This window comes from Musca vetustissima, unplaced genomic scaffold (assembly GCF_032173495.1).
Source record: "Musca vetustissima isolate MV318-11 ecotype Yass unplaced genomic scaffold, APGP_CSIRO_Mvet_v1 utg2274, whole genome shotgun sequence".
Classification (NCBI taxonomy): Eukaryota; Metazoa; Arthropoda; class Insecta; order Diptera; family Muscidae; genus Musca; species Musca vetustissima.
Window position 1 is genome coordinate 262,770 of NW_026879689.1, and position 13,518 is coordinate 276,287.

The following is a 13,518-nucleotide window of genomic DNA, read 5'->3' on the forward strand; positions in this document are numbered from 1 at the left end:
TTAACATTCGCCCAAAGTGCAGGAGGATAGCGCCTCATTGAATACAGTTCCGGCGGGACATTCCATTTGTCTCAAACTTCCACTGATAGCCGAACAATAATAATATCTGCGACAATCCTCAGTATCGGCAAATAAACCAATTTCCGAACATACTTTAGGTTTTATTACATCTTGTCCGGGGTTAGATGGTGCTGGGGTTAATGCCGGGTCAACAGGTTTATTAACTATTTCCAAGGATGGTGGCATCTGTTCGCCTGGTGCAACGGAACGACAATTATACCCATCAAATACTTCACCATCATCACAGCGATACAACGATGGATAGAGGATACGCTCATCCTGATTGGTACTGGCTTTACAAATATAGAAAATATTGGGGCTCATGGGCCAGGCGTGAGCATCGCCAGCATTATCACAAACAAATTGTTGTTGTTGACAAACCGAATGTTGCAGTGTCAGCGAACATTGGCCCGTGGCTGGATTGAAGGCCTTATAACCGCCACAATTAACACTGGCCGATACCAAAGTGGGTCCAACAAAATAGCACATATGATATTTCTGACAATCGTACGGATCGGGAAATACGCCATGCGATGTACAGGGGAAATTACCTTCGGCACTAATTGGGTGACAGGGTCCGGTTTCATTGCTACACTTACCCAGCACGGAATTACAATAGAAACCATTCTGGGTATCACATGTCTCAACGGGTATGTTGACCCAGCCGGTGGAATGTTTAACGCAGGTGGCCAGAAGATCACACGATTCACATATGGGTCCTGGCGATTGGCGTCCTTCGCAAGTGCTGGTTTCGCGTGCTTGAATTAGGGATTGTCTTGGGTTAAAAGGTCGACGTGCGGGGTGCACTGCGCCCAGGGATAGGTTAAACGAAAAAAGCTAAAAAGGATGTAAGGTAGGTTTGTGGATTATTATTTTGAACAGTATTGATTGGAACATAAGGATGAATAATGTTCAGTAGGTATTGATTTTTTATAAAATACATTGCCAATAGGCGTGGATTTAGAATATTCATTTCGAGTCTACAATAGACCTGGAATTTTAAACAAAATTTTTTTGAGGTCTGCAATAGAAGTGGATTTTAAACAATACTTTTTTTGAGGTTTACAATAGGCGTTAATTTTTAAAGAATAATTTTTTTGATGTCTAAAATAGGTCCATAATAGGCGTAGATTTTTAAAGAATAATTTTTTTGATGTCTAAAATAGGTCCATAATAGGCGTAGATTTTTAAAGAATAATTTTTTTGATGTCTAAAATAGGTCCATAATAGGCGTGGATTTTTAAAGAATAATTTTTTTGAGGTCTACAATAGGCGTGGACTTTTAAAGAATATTTTTTCTGAGGTCTACAATAGGCGTGGACTTTTAAAGAATATTTTTTCTGAGGTCTACAATAGGCGTGGACTTTTAAAGACCATAATAGGCGTGGACTTTTAAAGAATATTTTTTGATGTTTAAAATAGGTCCATAATAGGCGTGGACTTTTTGAGGTCTACAATAGGCCTGGACTTTTAAAGAATATTTTTTTAAGTCTACAATAGGGGTGGACTTTTAAAGAATATTTTTTTAAGTCTACAATAGGGGAGGATTTTTAAAGAATAATGTTTTGAGGTCTACAATAGGGGTGGATTTTTAAAGAATAATTTCTTCAATGCCTAAGAGTGCCCCTTAAGGCGTGGATTTTTAAAGAATAATTTCTTTTGAGGTCTACAATAGGCGTGGACTTTTAAATAATATTTTTTTGAGGTCTACAATAAGCGTGGATTTTTAAAGAATATTTTTTTAAAGTCTACAATAGGCCTGGATTTAAAGAATAATTTTTTAAGGTCTACAATAGGGGCGGATTTTTAGAGAATATTATTTAGGTCTACAATAGGGGTGGATTTTTAAAGAATAATTTTTTGAGGTCTACAATAGGGCTGAATTTTTTAAGAATAACTTTTTTAAATCTACAATAGTCCTGGATTTTTAAAGAATAATTTTTTGAGGCGTGGATTTTTTAAGAATAATTTTTTGAAGTTTAAAAAAATGTGGATTTTTAATTTTTTGTAGTCTACAAACGGTATGGATTTTTAAGGAATAATTTTGTTAAAATTATGGTGTATTCTATTTGCTAACAAAATAGTGTGGGACTGTACATCCATTGTCCTTAATGAACACCAAATTTGGGCGCCAACGCATAAAAAGAACATTTTATAGCACGTTTTATACTGAATTCAGAATTTTTGCATTTGCTACAAAAACAATAAAAAAATATTTTTGCATTTCATTTGTTGTTTTTTTTTTAAATCATCAAATAGGCCCCAAAGCATAAATAATCTCGATGATAAATACTTTAGAAAAAAGAAGAGAAATACCATTAAAATAGCTGCAAGGCGCCACATCTTGTTGAACTTTGACCTTGTTGTCACTAAGTCCTTTAATGGAACTGTTTGGGTTGAAGAGTTTGTCTGGTTAGAAAATCCTCTTGTTTTGAACACCAATAGCAACAAAAACACTTTTTTTCACTCTCAGTTCGTTCGTATTCTTTTTCTGGCACTTTAACAATTTGTTAATAATGTGGTTTCCTTTTTCATTCGTTTTTTTTTTCTATTTCTATTTTTATTTATTGTCACTGATGCTGTTCTTCACGAAACGGACACACACAAAATAACTGAATCTAAAATGGTTTCTTTGTTCGATTTTCAAAAAGTCTTGTTAAGAGTTTCGAGTATCGGAATTCTATGGATTGATAACCAAAATTGTGAAATGTTTTTATATGAAAATGTGTCGTCTTGCAGAGATATCTGCACTTGTTGACACCTCCCACTGCTCCCTCTATGTATTTTTTAAACATCATTATTAAGTTTTTTTTGTTATTTCGCTGCCTCGTTCCGTTTGACTTTTTGGAAGTAACTTTTAGGCCATCATCATTTTTTGTGGAACTAGTTTTTACTTTTTAACGTTGGCTATTGGAGTTGTTGTTGCTGCTGTTACTATTTGTTGTGTAAATAGAAAATCGTTCATATTTCTTCAATGGGGGAAAGAATCAATATTTTCCCAAAAAAAAAAAAAAAAAAAAAACGAAAAAAGAAACAAAAGAAAAAGTAACCAAACAATTTAAGGCATTTCAACACTTCGGGCGGTGACACACAAAAATTTCACTTGCCTGAGTAATATCTGTGATGGGTATCGACAGAATCAACACCATTAACATCTTTATTCTATATCGCCCAAAAGATAATTGTTACATGTGAATAAGAGGCAGGGTGTTTGTGCGGAGGTTTATTCGATTTGTCGGGTTAATTGATAGGCAAATAAAAGGGTAAATGTAGTGCCTCCTCAATTTTAAACCTTTAAAATGTGTTTAATTGAGTTGTAAACATGGAAACCCCCCTAAGATACAATTTTGATATATATGACTAATTCTTTCACGAAGATTCGTGAAATTACCTACGATTCGATTAGAAAATTATTGAACCCTTTTAAAATTAAAACATCTAATTATTTAGTGGTTTTTACACTCGAAGACCCTTGTGCCAATCACGAGTAACTGAAAAGAGTAGATACAAGACATAACCGGGAGATAGAGGATGCAATTAAATGTTATAGCATAACCAGGAGGGTGATGTAGGGGATGATAGATACCAAGCCACGGCTCTGATTGCCTTTAACATGGCAAAACCCAGGTTTGTCTTGGTCCCTCTTTCATCTCAATTGTGGAGACTGACCTCCCCGCGGTGTCGCCTGGGGTAGCTACTTTCATCAATCCGTTGAAATAGTGAGCCGATATGTGCCGCGAGTCCAACCATAAGAACTATAAATAATTGAGTTGAGGCGTCGGGTTAGTTGCTCACACTAGGAAAACCTCACCTACTCTGAAAAAGCAACGACAAAGTAAACCAAACCTCCCAAAAGTTGACGACCCCCACAAACGTATAAAGGACCACGGTCTGCGAATCTGCACATGTTGTACAGAACAGGCGCAGTTTTCGCTTTACCGAAACGACATATGCATTTGGCTGCGGATTTACCTCGTCTCCAGATGAGCGAATTGGTATAATCCGTAAAAAACGAAGTTCTTCTACATCAGTCTTATTTGCACTCATGCTCCGACGGAAGACAACGATGAACAGACCAAAGACATATTTTACGAGCATATAACTTGCTGCCCTGGCCATGACATTAAAATTTTGCTAGGAGATTTTAATGCAAAAATCGGAAGGGAAAATTTTTTTTGCCTCAGTGTCGGAAAATTCAGCCTCCATGAAGAAACATCTAACAGCGGAAACGCGATATCAAAAACCATGTTAGTTAGCAGCACCAGATGCAAGCACCTCGATATATACAAGACCAGCTGGATTTCTCCCGTTCAAGAAACGAGAAATCAAATTAATATTGTTGTTGGATCGATCCAAGAATCGAATATCGAGTCGGACCATTACCTTGTGGCAGCCAAGGTTCGCACCCGTCTTAATGTAGCAGCAATGGTGCGATCTAATGTAGCACGGTAACTCGACGCACAGTGGGTGTTTTCTTGGATCAAATAAGGGAAGCTATGTTAGGATAATTTTTCTTTATTTTTCAGTAAATACCATTAAAATAAGTTAAAAAAATGTTTTCTAAGTATATTTGAGTATAATTTTATTTAGTAATGCAAAATATTAGTGTAGGTATATAGTGCAAGGAGTACAATATGCGAACTTAAACATTGCATTTTATACATCCACATCATTATCATCTTCATTACCGTTATCATCATCATTATCAGTATCAGCAACTTCTGATAAATGTCAAATAGGTAAAAGGGCATTTGACACAATTTCGGGTCCGCGAGTAAAAAACTTGTGGAAAGTGGTAGGCATATTATACCAAGGATACGTTTCTGTATTGTGTGCATATATTTGGAAATTTTCATTATTAATTTAAGGGTCACTGGATACAGCAATATCCAACATGTTTTTTTTATTAAATTAACATACAGTATTGTTCGAAACCTAAGCAACTTTTTCTTAGTAAGTAATCATGGTCTTTTTGGATTTTTGAACAGAAAATAATTTCAGTTATCTGAACTCATCATAAGCGAAACATTTTTTACTTTTACGAATTTCAATAATCTCTATATCATAGCGAATTTGTATGTTTCGATTTTTTAAAGAAAATAGACGATAGAAATTACAACTAGTTAACATGTTCACTGCTTATGGGAATTTTATTATGAACTGTAAAACTTATGAACTTGTAACGAAATCCATCGTCTGCCTGTTGCAATCGTAAGACCTATCTTAAATACAACGTTTGATTTTAAGAACCTAAAATATCGGCCGATTTTAAGTCTTTTTAACAGCTGGCTAAGCTGTAATACCCAATATGAGGTTGTAAATGAGTATAACACTTCCTTGCAAAACTTGTCACCAGACCTCAATCCCATTGAGAACCTTTTCAGCATTTTAAAACGAAGGATTGGAACACGTCGCCTTAAAAACAGATAGGAACTAATGAACTGCTTAAAATCAGAGTGGGAAGCTATACCAACAACAATTCTAACAAATCTCATAGAATCAATGCCAAAAAGATGTGCGGCAGTGATAAAAAATAACGGGTATCATACGAAATATTGAAAGTTGCTTAGGTTTCGAACAGATGCTTTGTGAGTTAATTTTGTTTTCATTTCTTTATTTTTTTTCCAAAGAAATATAATTTAAATTTGTTGTTATTTTCAGATTATAGACACATAGTAGAATAGTAAATAAAATATATATTTTTTTTATAAATCAATTTAACGATATCATATAAGACCATGACTACGTACTAAGAAAAAGTTGCTTGGGTTTCGAACAGTACTGTATATTTTTGTTATTTCGGCAGATTTTTAGCGTTTTGGTGCGTTTATTGATTTCTTCAGCTAAAATGTCATCTTCTCATTCATTGTTTATGCGCTTGAATTCATCATAAGCTTCGACGATTATAAAAAAACAAAGTTCTAACTTGTATCTATAGAAAAGGCTAATAAAACCAGTAAGGAAAGTAGTAAAGTCGGACGGGGTCGACTATATGATACCCTTCACCACTTTGGGTATATTCAACAGATAGAATGAAATTAAACTTGTAATTCTGCAACCTTTACTAAATTCTGATCAGATATAGAGTTGCTTCTTACAATGGGACAAAATTATGTAAAACCAGGGAGCGGAGCAGTATAGTCGGACGGGGCCGACCATACGATACCCTACACAACTACCACAGAACTTAAATTTTCTGCGGATGTTTATTCCGAGCCTGGGCAATATTTCGTGATATTTGCACCCTCTTGCCCGATTAGAGGTAAACAGCTCCTCTTCCTCACACTGACATATTTTCCGAATATTACGAGTATTCAGTACAGCTATTGTCCAGATTCCCTTCACCGTGGGTTGTGTTGTGCTGCTCGGCTTTCATTTGTGGTCTATAGATCGACTAGAAAATAACACAAAAAATTAAGTTTTCGGTCCACTTCATTCGAAAATTATTATCTGATCATCACCAAAAATTATAGGCATTGTCCTTGACCATAACTGGAACCTCATGGAACATTTTAAAGCGATTAGCGATATAGTTCCGCTCTCTAGAGTTATAATGGGTTATTAAATAATATACGAATACGGAGTCACCTGTAAATATTTACAAATTATAATGGACAGACGGACGGACACACATGTCTAGATCGACTCAGCTAGCCGAGATATGACGATCGGTAGACTTAAAGGTGGGCCTAGGACCAATATTTCGCGGCGTTACAAACTTTTGGGCCTGCACAAAGCTATAATACCCTGACAACATAGTTGTGTAGGGTATACAAATTTAAAGCAAAATATCGAAATCTAAACCGATTACATCGAAACTTGTCACATGTAAAGTTAAACTTATTTCATTTACCTAAATTTGAATGAAAATATATATGTTAGCTATATCTAAATCTCAATTGATTTTCACGAAATTTAACTCACATCTTTCTAGACTTAATTCAGTACGCTATGCCAAATTTCGTGCAAATCGAGGGATATATTGGGACGTTGGTGTACCATTTACATAAAATCGGACGATTATTTTTATGTAAATGAACAGATTTTCACGAAACTTAGCACACGTCGTTCTCGACTTATTTCAGTACGCTATGCCAAATTTCGTGGAAATCGAAAAATATATAAAGTGACTTTGGTGAACCATTTACATTAAATCGGTCGAACATATATATGTAAGCTATATCTAAATCTGAAACGATTTTTAAGAAATTTTACACACATCATTCTAGACTCAATTCAGTACACTATGCGAAATTTCGTGCAAATCGGAAAATCGGACATTGGTACACCATTTATATTAAATATGACGAAAATATATATGGAATATATATTTAAATCTGAACCGATTTTCTTCAATTTCAATAGGGTTCGTCCTTGGCCCAAATAATTGAGCTGTGCCAAATTTCATCCAAATCGAATCATAATTGCGACCTGTACTTTGTTTATAATTTAACATGGACAGACAGACAGACGGACGGATATGCATAATTCAACTCAGAAAGTGATTCTATGCACATTCTCTAAATGAACCATGTGTCTATCTCGTTTCCTTTTGCCTGTTACAAACATATGCACAAAGACATAATACCCTGTACCACAGTGTGGTAAAGGGTTTAAAAAAATCAATGATTTTGACGCGTTTCTGGACATCATATGTAGCCACGATTTTTCTCCAAAAACCAGTAAATAACCAGCAAAAGACAAAAAAAAAATATTGAAAACAAAAAAGATATAACCATTTTTAATCCTTCAGTCTTTTTTGGGCCACCCTGTACTTTTTAAAATAAGTAGAATCTTCAAACGGGAACGTTTTCACTTTTTTCAGACTTTTTTGCACAAAAATTTCTATGAATTTTGACTTTGAAGTTTCTCTACATTAACACCAGACCACTTTTGACATTTATTTTAACGCAAGTGATGTATAATTTTATATACTGTAACCGGGTGCAAAAAAGTTAATGATACTTATTTTTTTTTAATTAATCCAAAAAAACAGGCTATTCTAACCTTCTGTGCGACGTCGAAAAGCTGCAAACCCAACATGTAGCAGAAGCCTACTCCGCTCAACTTACCCACCTGCACTCCTTGTCCCGATAATGGCAAAGAATTGCCCACTCCCTACAAACTGCAGCAAAATCTTGGGTACCAAAGACCACCACCAAGAAACCCATAGTACGATCAGGAGTGTCGTACCATGGGACAGACAGATACTGATCCAATCCTTGTCACGATAATAATATGTCCCGAATATAATATGTTGTTGCAAAGCTTCCGGTATCAAATAATAGCGGCGAAGATGATATCTCAGAACCAAAAAGAGGTGACGGTATAGAGTGTATACCACCTAGCTAAGATGAGGCCAGAGTAGCAATCTATCGGCTGAAGAATAATAAAGCAGCAGGTGCCGATGGGTTACCGGTGGTCAGACGCTGATCAGGAGCATGCATCTACTGAGTAGAACAATTTGGAATGCGTGCCAAAAGATTGGAACCTCAGCATCCGATATGAGACAACTATAGGGGAATTTGTCTCCTCTTCGCATATAAAGTGCTATCCAGCACTATTGGATCTTATCAATGCGTCTTCAGACCTGACCAATCCACTATAGACCAGATTTTCACACTGCATCAAATCCTGGAAAAGGCCAGCGAAAGCATAACGACACATTCCACCTATTCGTCCACTATAAAGCCGCATTCGACAGTCCAATCCGCTCAGAGGTGTTTAAAGCCATGTCTGCGTTCGGCATTCCTGCAAAATTAATACGGCTTGGCAGGATAACTTTAACTGGTATAAGGTCAGCAGTTAAAGTCGGAAATGACCTCTCGGATTCAGACAAGGTGACAGTTTGTGATCTTTTTAACATCGACATAATGGGTGTACATTACAGCCACCTTTGAACGAATTGAGAAGTGGGGTTGGAAGTAAATGGCGAGAAGATCAAACAGATGGTATCAACGCGCAAGACGTCCAGTAGATTCGGACCAACTGTGGAACTTGAAAACTACAGCTTCGAGGTTGTGAACAATTTTATTTATGGTACCACCATAAACAAAACTAATAACATCAGCTTTGAAATTCGGAGAAGAATAGTGTTGGCCAACAGATGCTACTATGGTCTAAGTATGGACCTGAAGCGTGGGTACTTGCGCAAGCAGAGAAAATTTCTCCGAAAGATCTATAGGCCGATCTGCCTATAGATTTTTCATAATTATCGGACATCGACATAGTCAGACGTATCGAGCTGCAGTTACTTCGTTGGCTAGGTCATGTTGAGAGAATAGATGAAGATGCCGCAGCCCAAAAGGTTCACGCAGTAGAGGAAGGACACGCTGGATAACACTTTATATGTGATGGGAAGGAGACTTATTCCTCTATAGTTGGCACATATCGTCTTGTCTCCTTGTCTCGGCTGGCAATCCATCGGTACCGCCAGCTTTATTATTTTTCATACGATTAATTGCTATTCTAACCTCATCTTGGCTAGATGGTATAGAATCTAAACCGTCATATCTTTCTTCATCGTCACTCGTTGATACTGGAAGCTTTGCAACATGTTCCTGGCAGATACTTAACACACAGTATGTATCATTTAACAGGTTTCCTTCTTCATCCCTATGTGCCTGCCCCAAAGCCTTCGGTTTGGCTTTTTTTCTTGTTGTACAAATTTCCAGAGCTCATTCTGACTCCTGTATATATCGATTTGCTCACGCTCATGGTTTTCTTGTTCTTCCTTCTTTTCTTCTGAAAATATGTTTCTCCTCTCTTCTTTTCTCCCGATAATTGTCTCTCGCACTGCGTGTTGCTACTGTTTGCAGGGTTGCCCTACGGTTGCGTTTTTCACTCAGTAGCATTACGACACTCATGATCGTACCATTGGTTTCTCGATGTTGATTTTTGGTACCCAAGTGTTGCTTTTGCTGCAGTTTGTAGGGAGTGAGCAATTCTTTGCCATGATTCTATATTGTTAACGTGACTAGAGTGCTTTCGTCAATAAGGTGGGTAAGTTGAGCGGAGTAGGCTTCTGATACCTGTTGTGTTTGTAGCTTTCAACGTCGAGTTTCAGTGTTACATTAAATCGCACCTTTGCAGCTACATTATGATGGGTGCGGACATTGGCCACAAGGTAATGGTCCGAATCGATATTCTCTCCTCGTATCGATCGAACTCTAAAACACTGGACGAATGCTTTCCGTCTACCACAACATGGTCAATTTGATTTCTCATGAAATCAAATTGAATTGATGAAAGTAGCTACCCCAGGTGACACCGCTGAGAGGTCAGTGTCCGCAATTGATATGAAAGAGAGGCCAAGATAAGCCTGTGCTTTGCAATTTAAAGTCAATCAGCATGGTATCTATCATTCCCCACGTTACTCAAGTGAATAATAAAACCTTCGTGTAATTTCGAAGACCTCATCGGCTATATATATATACATATCAAAACACTGAGTGACATTTTTTATTTGTTTTTCTTGATATTAGTCTTTCCAGATTTTCCGATGTTTTCTGCAATTGTTTTCCAATTGTTTTAACTGCATGAATATCTTGTGAGTGTGTGTGAAAAGACAGATATCACCCGCATAATCTAAGTCTTCGACGTATCGAGAGAAACACCATGTTATTCTTTTGCTCTGATATATTCCGCACTGATAACCTAAAGTAAGATGTACTGGTATAAGCCTTATGATCTTTTTTAGGAAGATTATAATGTCCGGTATAGATATTGGCGCCCAACGTAAAGTCGTCTGTATTGGTTGATAAAAATACGAAAATAGTTTTTGAACCAAAAACATTCTGGTTATTGTGGCATGTGCGATAATAAAGTCCTGAAATTCATTTTGTGTTATATGCCCATTAAAATGTTTTGGCCCATTTAAAATGTTTCGAAGTACTTGAAATATACCCTTTTTTCTCCCGTACATTCACTGTAAACTATGTACTTGTGTTATAAAATGAATAAGACGGAACTCCTTAAAATATATTTTATTTATTACAAATTTTATTTAACTCCTTAAAGTATGCTTTAAATTGATGTAAAATTAATTGGCTTAAATCAAATGCAATACACGAATACGAATCTATACAACATGTGTATGTGCGAGTACATACATATGCGATAGTATGAAGTTTGTTTGGTGCAGATATATTGTTTCGTGTGTGTGTGTGTGTGCGATCGCCCGCTCTCATATACAATAAATTATCCATGTAGCCTTTAGTGAAAAAGCAGCTACTGAACGGCATTTAATCATCACATTCGCGTACAACCGGATGCAGAATAATTGAAGCCCCATTACAGCCAGTACGCTCAGATATAAAATCATGGAAATTACTTTCCAAAGCCCACATGAAACGTTTATGGCCAGGCAGGACCTGTAATTAAAGAGATGTAGAATAGTAAAAGAAAAAAAAATAACAAACAAATGAAAAAATTGCATAACAACAAGGATACTTGGAATACATGCTGTTAGAGGTGCTTTTTCGTTTCTATCCTCTCAACAAATTTGTATAACCCATATATGAACACATGTACATTGTCGATATTACCACAATGTTGTTTGGATAACGAAAGGCTAGTATTAGATGGTTGTTGAGGATATTGACAACTTATTGAAAATAAATTTATCAATAAAATAAGATAAGTGTGTTAATTTAAGAAAAACATTTAACTTATTGAATTCTATAGATATTGGCGCTCAACATTAATTTTAATAATTTTGGTTTAATAGTAAATCCATTTCATGGGGGACACTCTAATATTTATTCACACATACACACACGCACTACATACCTGTGTTGATAAACGACAATCGCCACCTCGCTGGACTTCCTGAAGATTTGCCGGCTTAAAGCATGTCTCCGAATCCCACATGTAGATGTCATTTTCTCCTTTGTAACGGAAGAACAATGAATTGCCACCATCTGCTCCCAGCAAAACCATTTGCTTGCCATACGGCTTAGCACCGACATCCACAATGGACCCAGCACCCTGGCCAACGCGCAAATATTCACCCTTGATGGAGTAGAGGCGCGACGAGCTGAGATACGTGAAGAAGAGTGTCGATGTGCCATCAGCCTGGGCGGCCAAGGCTATATAGAGGACATCATTGGTGGGGCATGTGGCTTTGGGTAGAACAATGCGATACGATTTGGCACCAGTGATATCGTAGACCAAAATACTGCGGGCACCAGCATCGGCGACATAACTGCAAATAAGAAGAGATAGAGAGTTATGTGTGGTCCGTTCTTTGGCGAATGCATTTTGGAACATTAATAACTTAATGCTTCTTTTGTATGCTACAAGTGTCAATTTTCGTTTCGTTTTTTTTAAGGAGGCGGTGGAGGAATAAATGAAATAAGTGACGGGAGATAATTAATCGAAAGTGTCAATGACTGACAAAAACGTTTGAAAATTAGAATTTGACTATTTGTGATTTTGACTATTTGTGATTTTTTGAGGAACACCTAAATACCTGGCACTTATGTTATATATGAATATATAAAAATATAATTTTGTTTTGACTATTTGTGATTTTTCCGCCTAAATACCTACTTATGCTATGCATATGCAATATGACTTCATATTTTGAAGTTGATCGGAAGATCATTTTGAAGCAGACAAAGAATCTTTGAAGGAGCCCACAAAGCCATTGAAAATAGCTTATCGCTAATATATAAAATACTTTTGGAAGAAAAAAAGGCATAAGGCGACTAAATATTGTCCGGACTTAAGAATGGCGTCATTGAGAACTTTAATTGTTCTAATAGCGCCATCGTTAGAGCAGTCCATCATTTAAATGTGAATACATCTGTTGTGTTCGTACCATAGTTCGTTACCGTGATGCTGGTAGCGTAGCCCGACGTCAAGGAAGTAGACGGAAGAAAACAGCAACATCAGCAGAAATGGTTCGAAAAGTAAAGAATCGACTTGATCGAAACCCGCGTCGCAGTGGCCGAAAAATAACTCGTAAGCTAAACATATCGCAATATTCCATTCGGTAAATATTGAAAAATGAGGTAAAGCCTTCGAAATTCCAATAAGTGCAAGAACTTACATCGCAACAGAAAGGAAATAGACTCGAAAGAGCTAAAGAGTTGCTTCGCTTGGCTGAAAGTTGTGAACTGCCGAATTTTGTTTTCTCCGATGAGAAAACTTTCGTTGTCCAGCAGTTTGCAAACCAATAAAATGATCGTGTTTACTTGCCAAAGAGGTCAGAAATCAAGCGCCGCCCATGGTGATGGTGTGAGCCGCCATAACAGCCGATGGTCCGCTCGTATTAATCGACCGTGGCATCAGAATAAATGCCGAATATTATTGCGAAAATATTCTGGAGGGTATATTAAAACCTTGGGCACGCAAATAGCATCAGCTCCATCGTACTCAGTACGCGCCACCCACGAATGGTTACAAAATGAGGTTCCTCGTTTCATTTCCATTTCCTCGCTTCTCCGGATACCA

General features: G+C 36.9%; 2 protein-coding genes across 2 annotated transcripts; both read right to left on the bottom strand.

The window, feature by feature from the left end:
• LOC133324771 (uncharacterized) lies at positions 1 to 3,215 on the bottom strand. The gene is made up of 2 exons (XM_061533611.1): positions 3,168 to 3,215; positions 1 to 897 (listed from the first exon to the last, which is right to left on the bottom strand). The coding sequence occupies exons 1-2, from the start codon at positions 3,213 to 3,215 to the stop codon at positions 1 to 3; spliced, it is 945 nt and encodes a 314-aa protein (XP_061389595.1).
• Positions 3,216 to 11,260: 8,045 nt separating this feature from the next.
• Positions 11,261 to 12,265, bottom strand: LOC133324773 (uncharacterized; the record flags this gene model as incomplete). Its single annotated transcript, XM_061533612.1, has 2 exons — positions 11,261 to 11,432; positions 11,851 to 12,265. Coding segments are annotated over 2 exons (544 nt in total), but the record flags the coding sequence as incomplete, so codon positions are not given.
• Between the last annotated feature and the right edge of the window lie 1,253 nt (positions 12,266 to 13,518).

Bases quoted from the DNA above. Each gene is read 5' to 3' on its own strand.
- LOC133324771 (XM_061533611.1), bottom strand. From the start codon at position 3,215: ATGTTAATGGTGTTGATTCTGTCGATACCCATCACAGATATTACTCAG. The intron at 898-3,167 runs GCAAGTGAAATT...CATCCTTTTTAG, and splicing joins CCATCACAGATATTACTCAG to CTTTTTTCGTTTAACCTATC.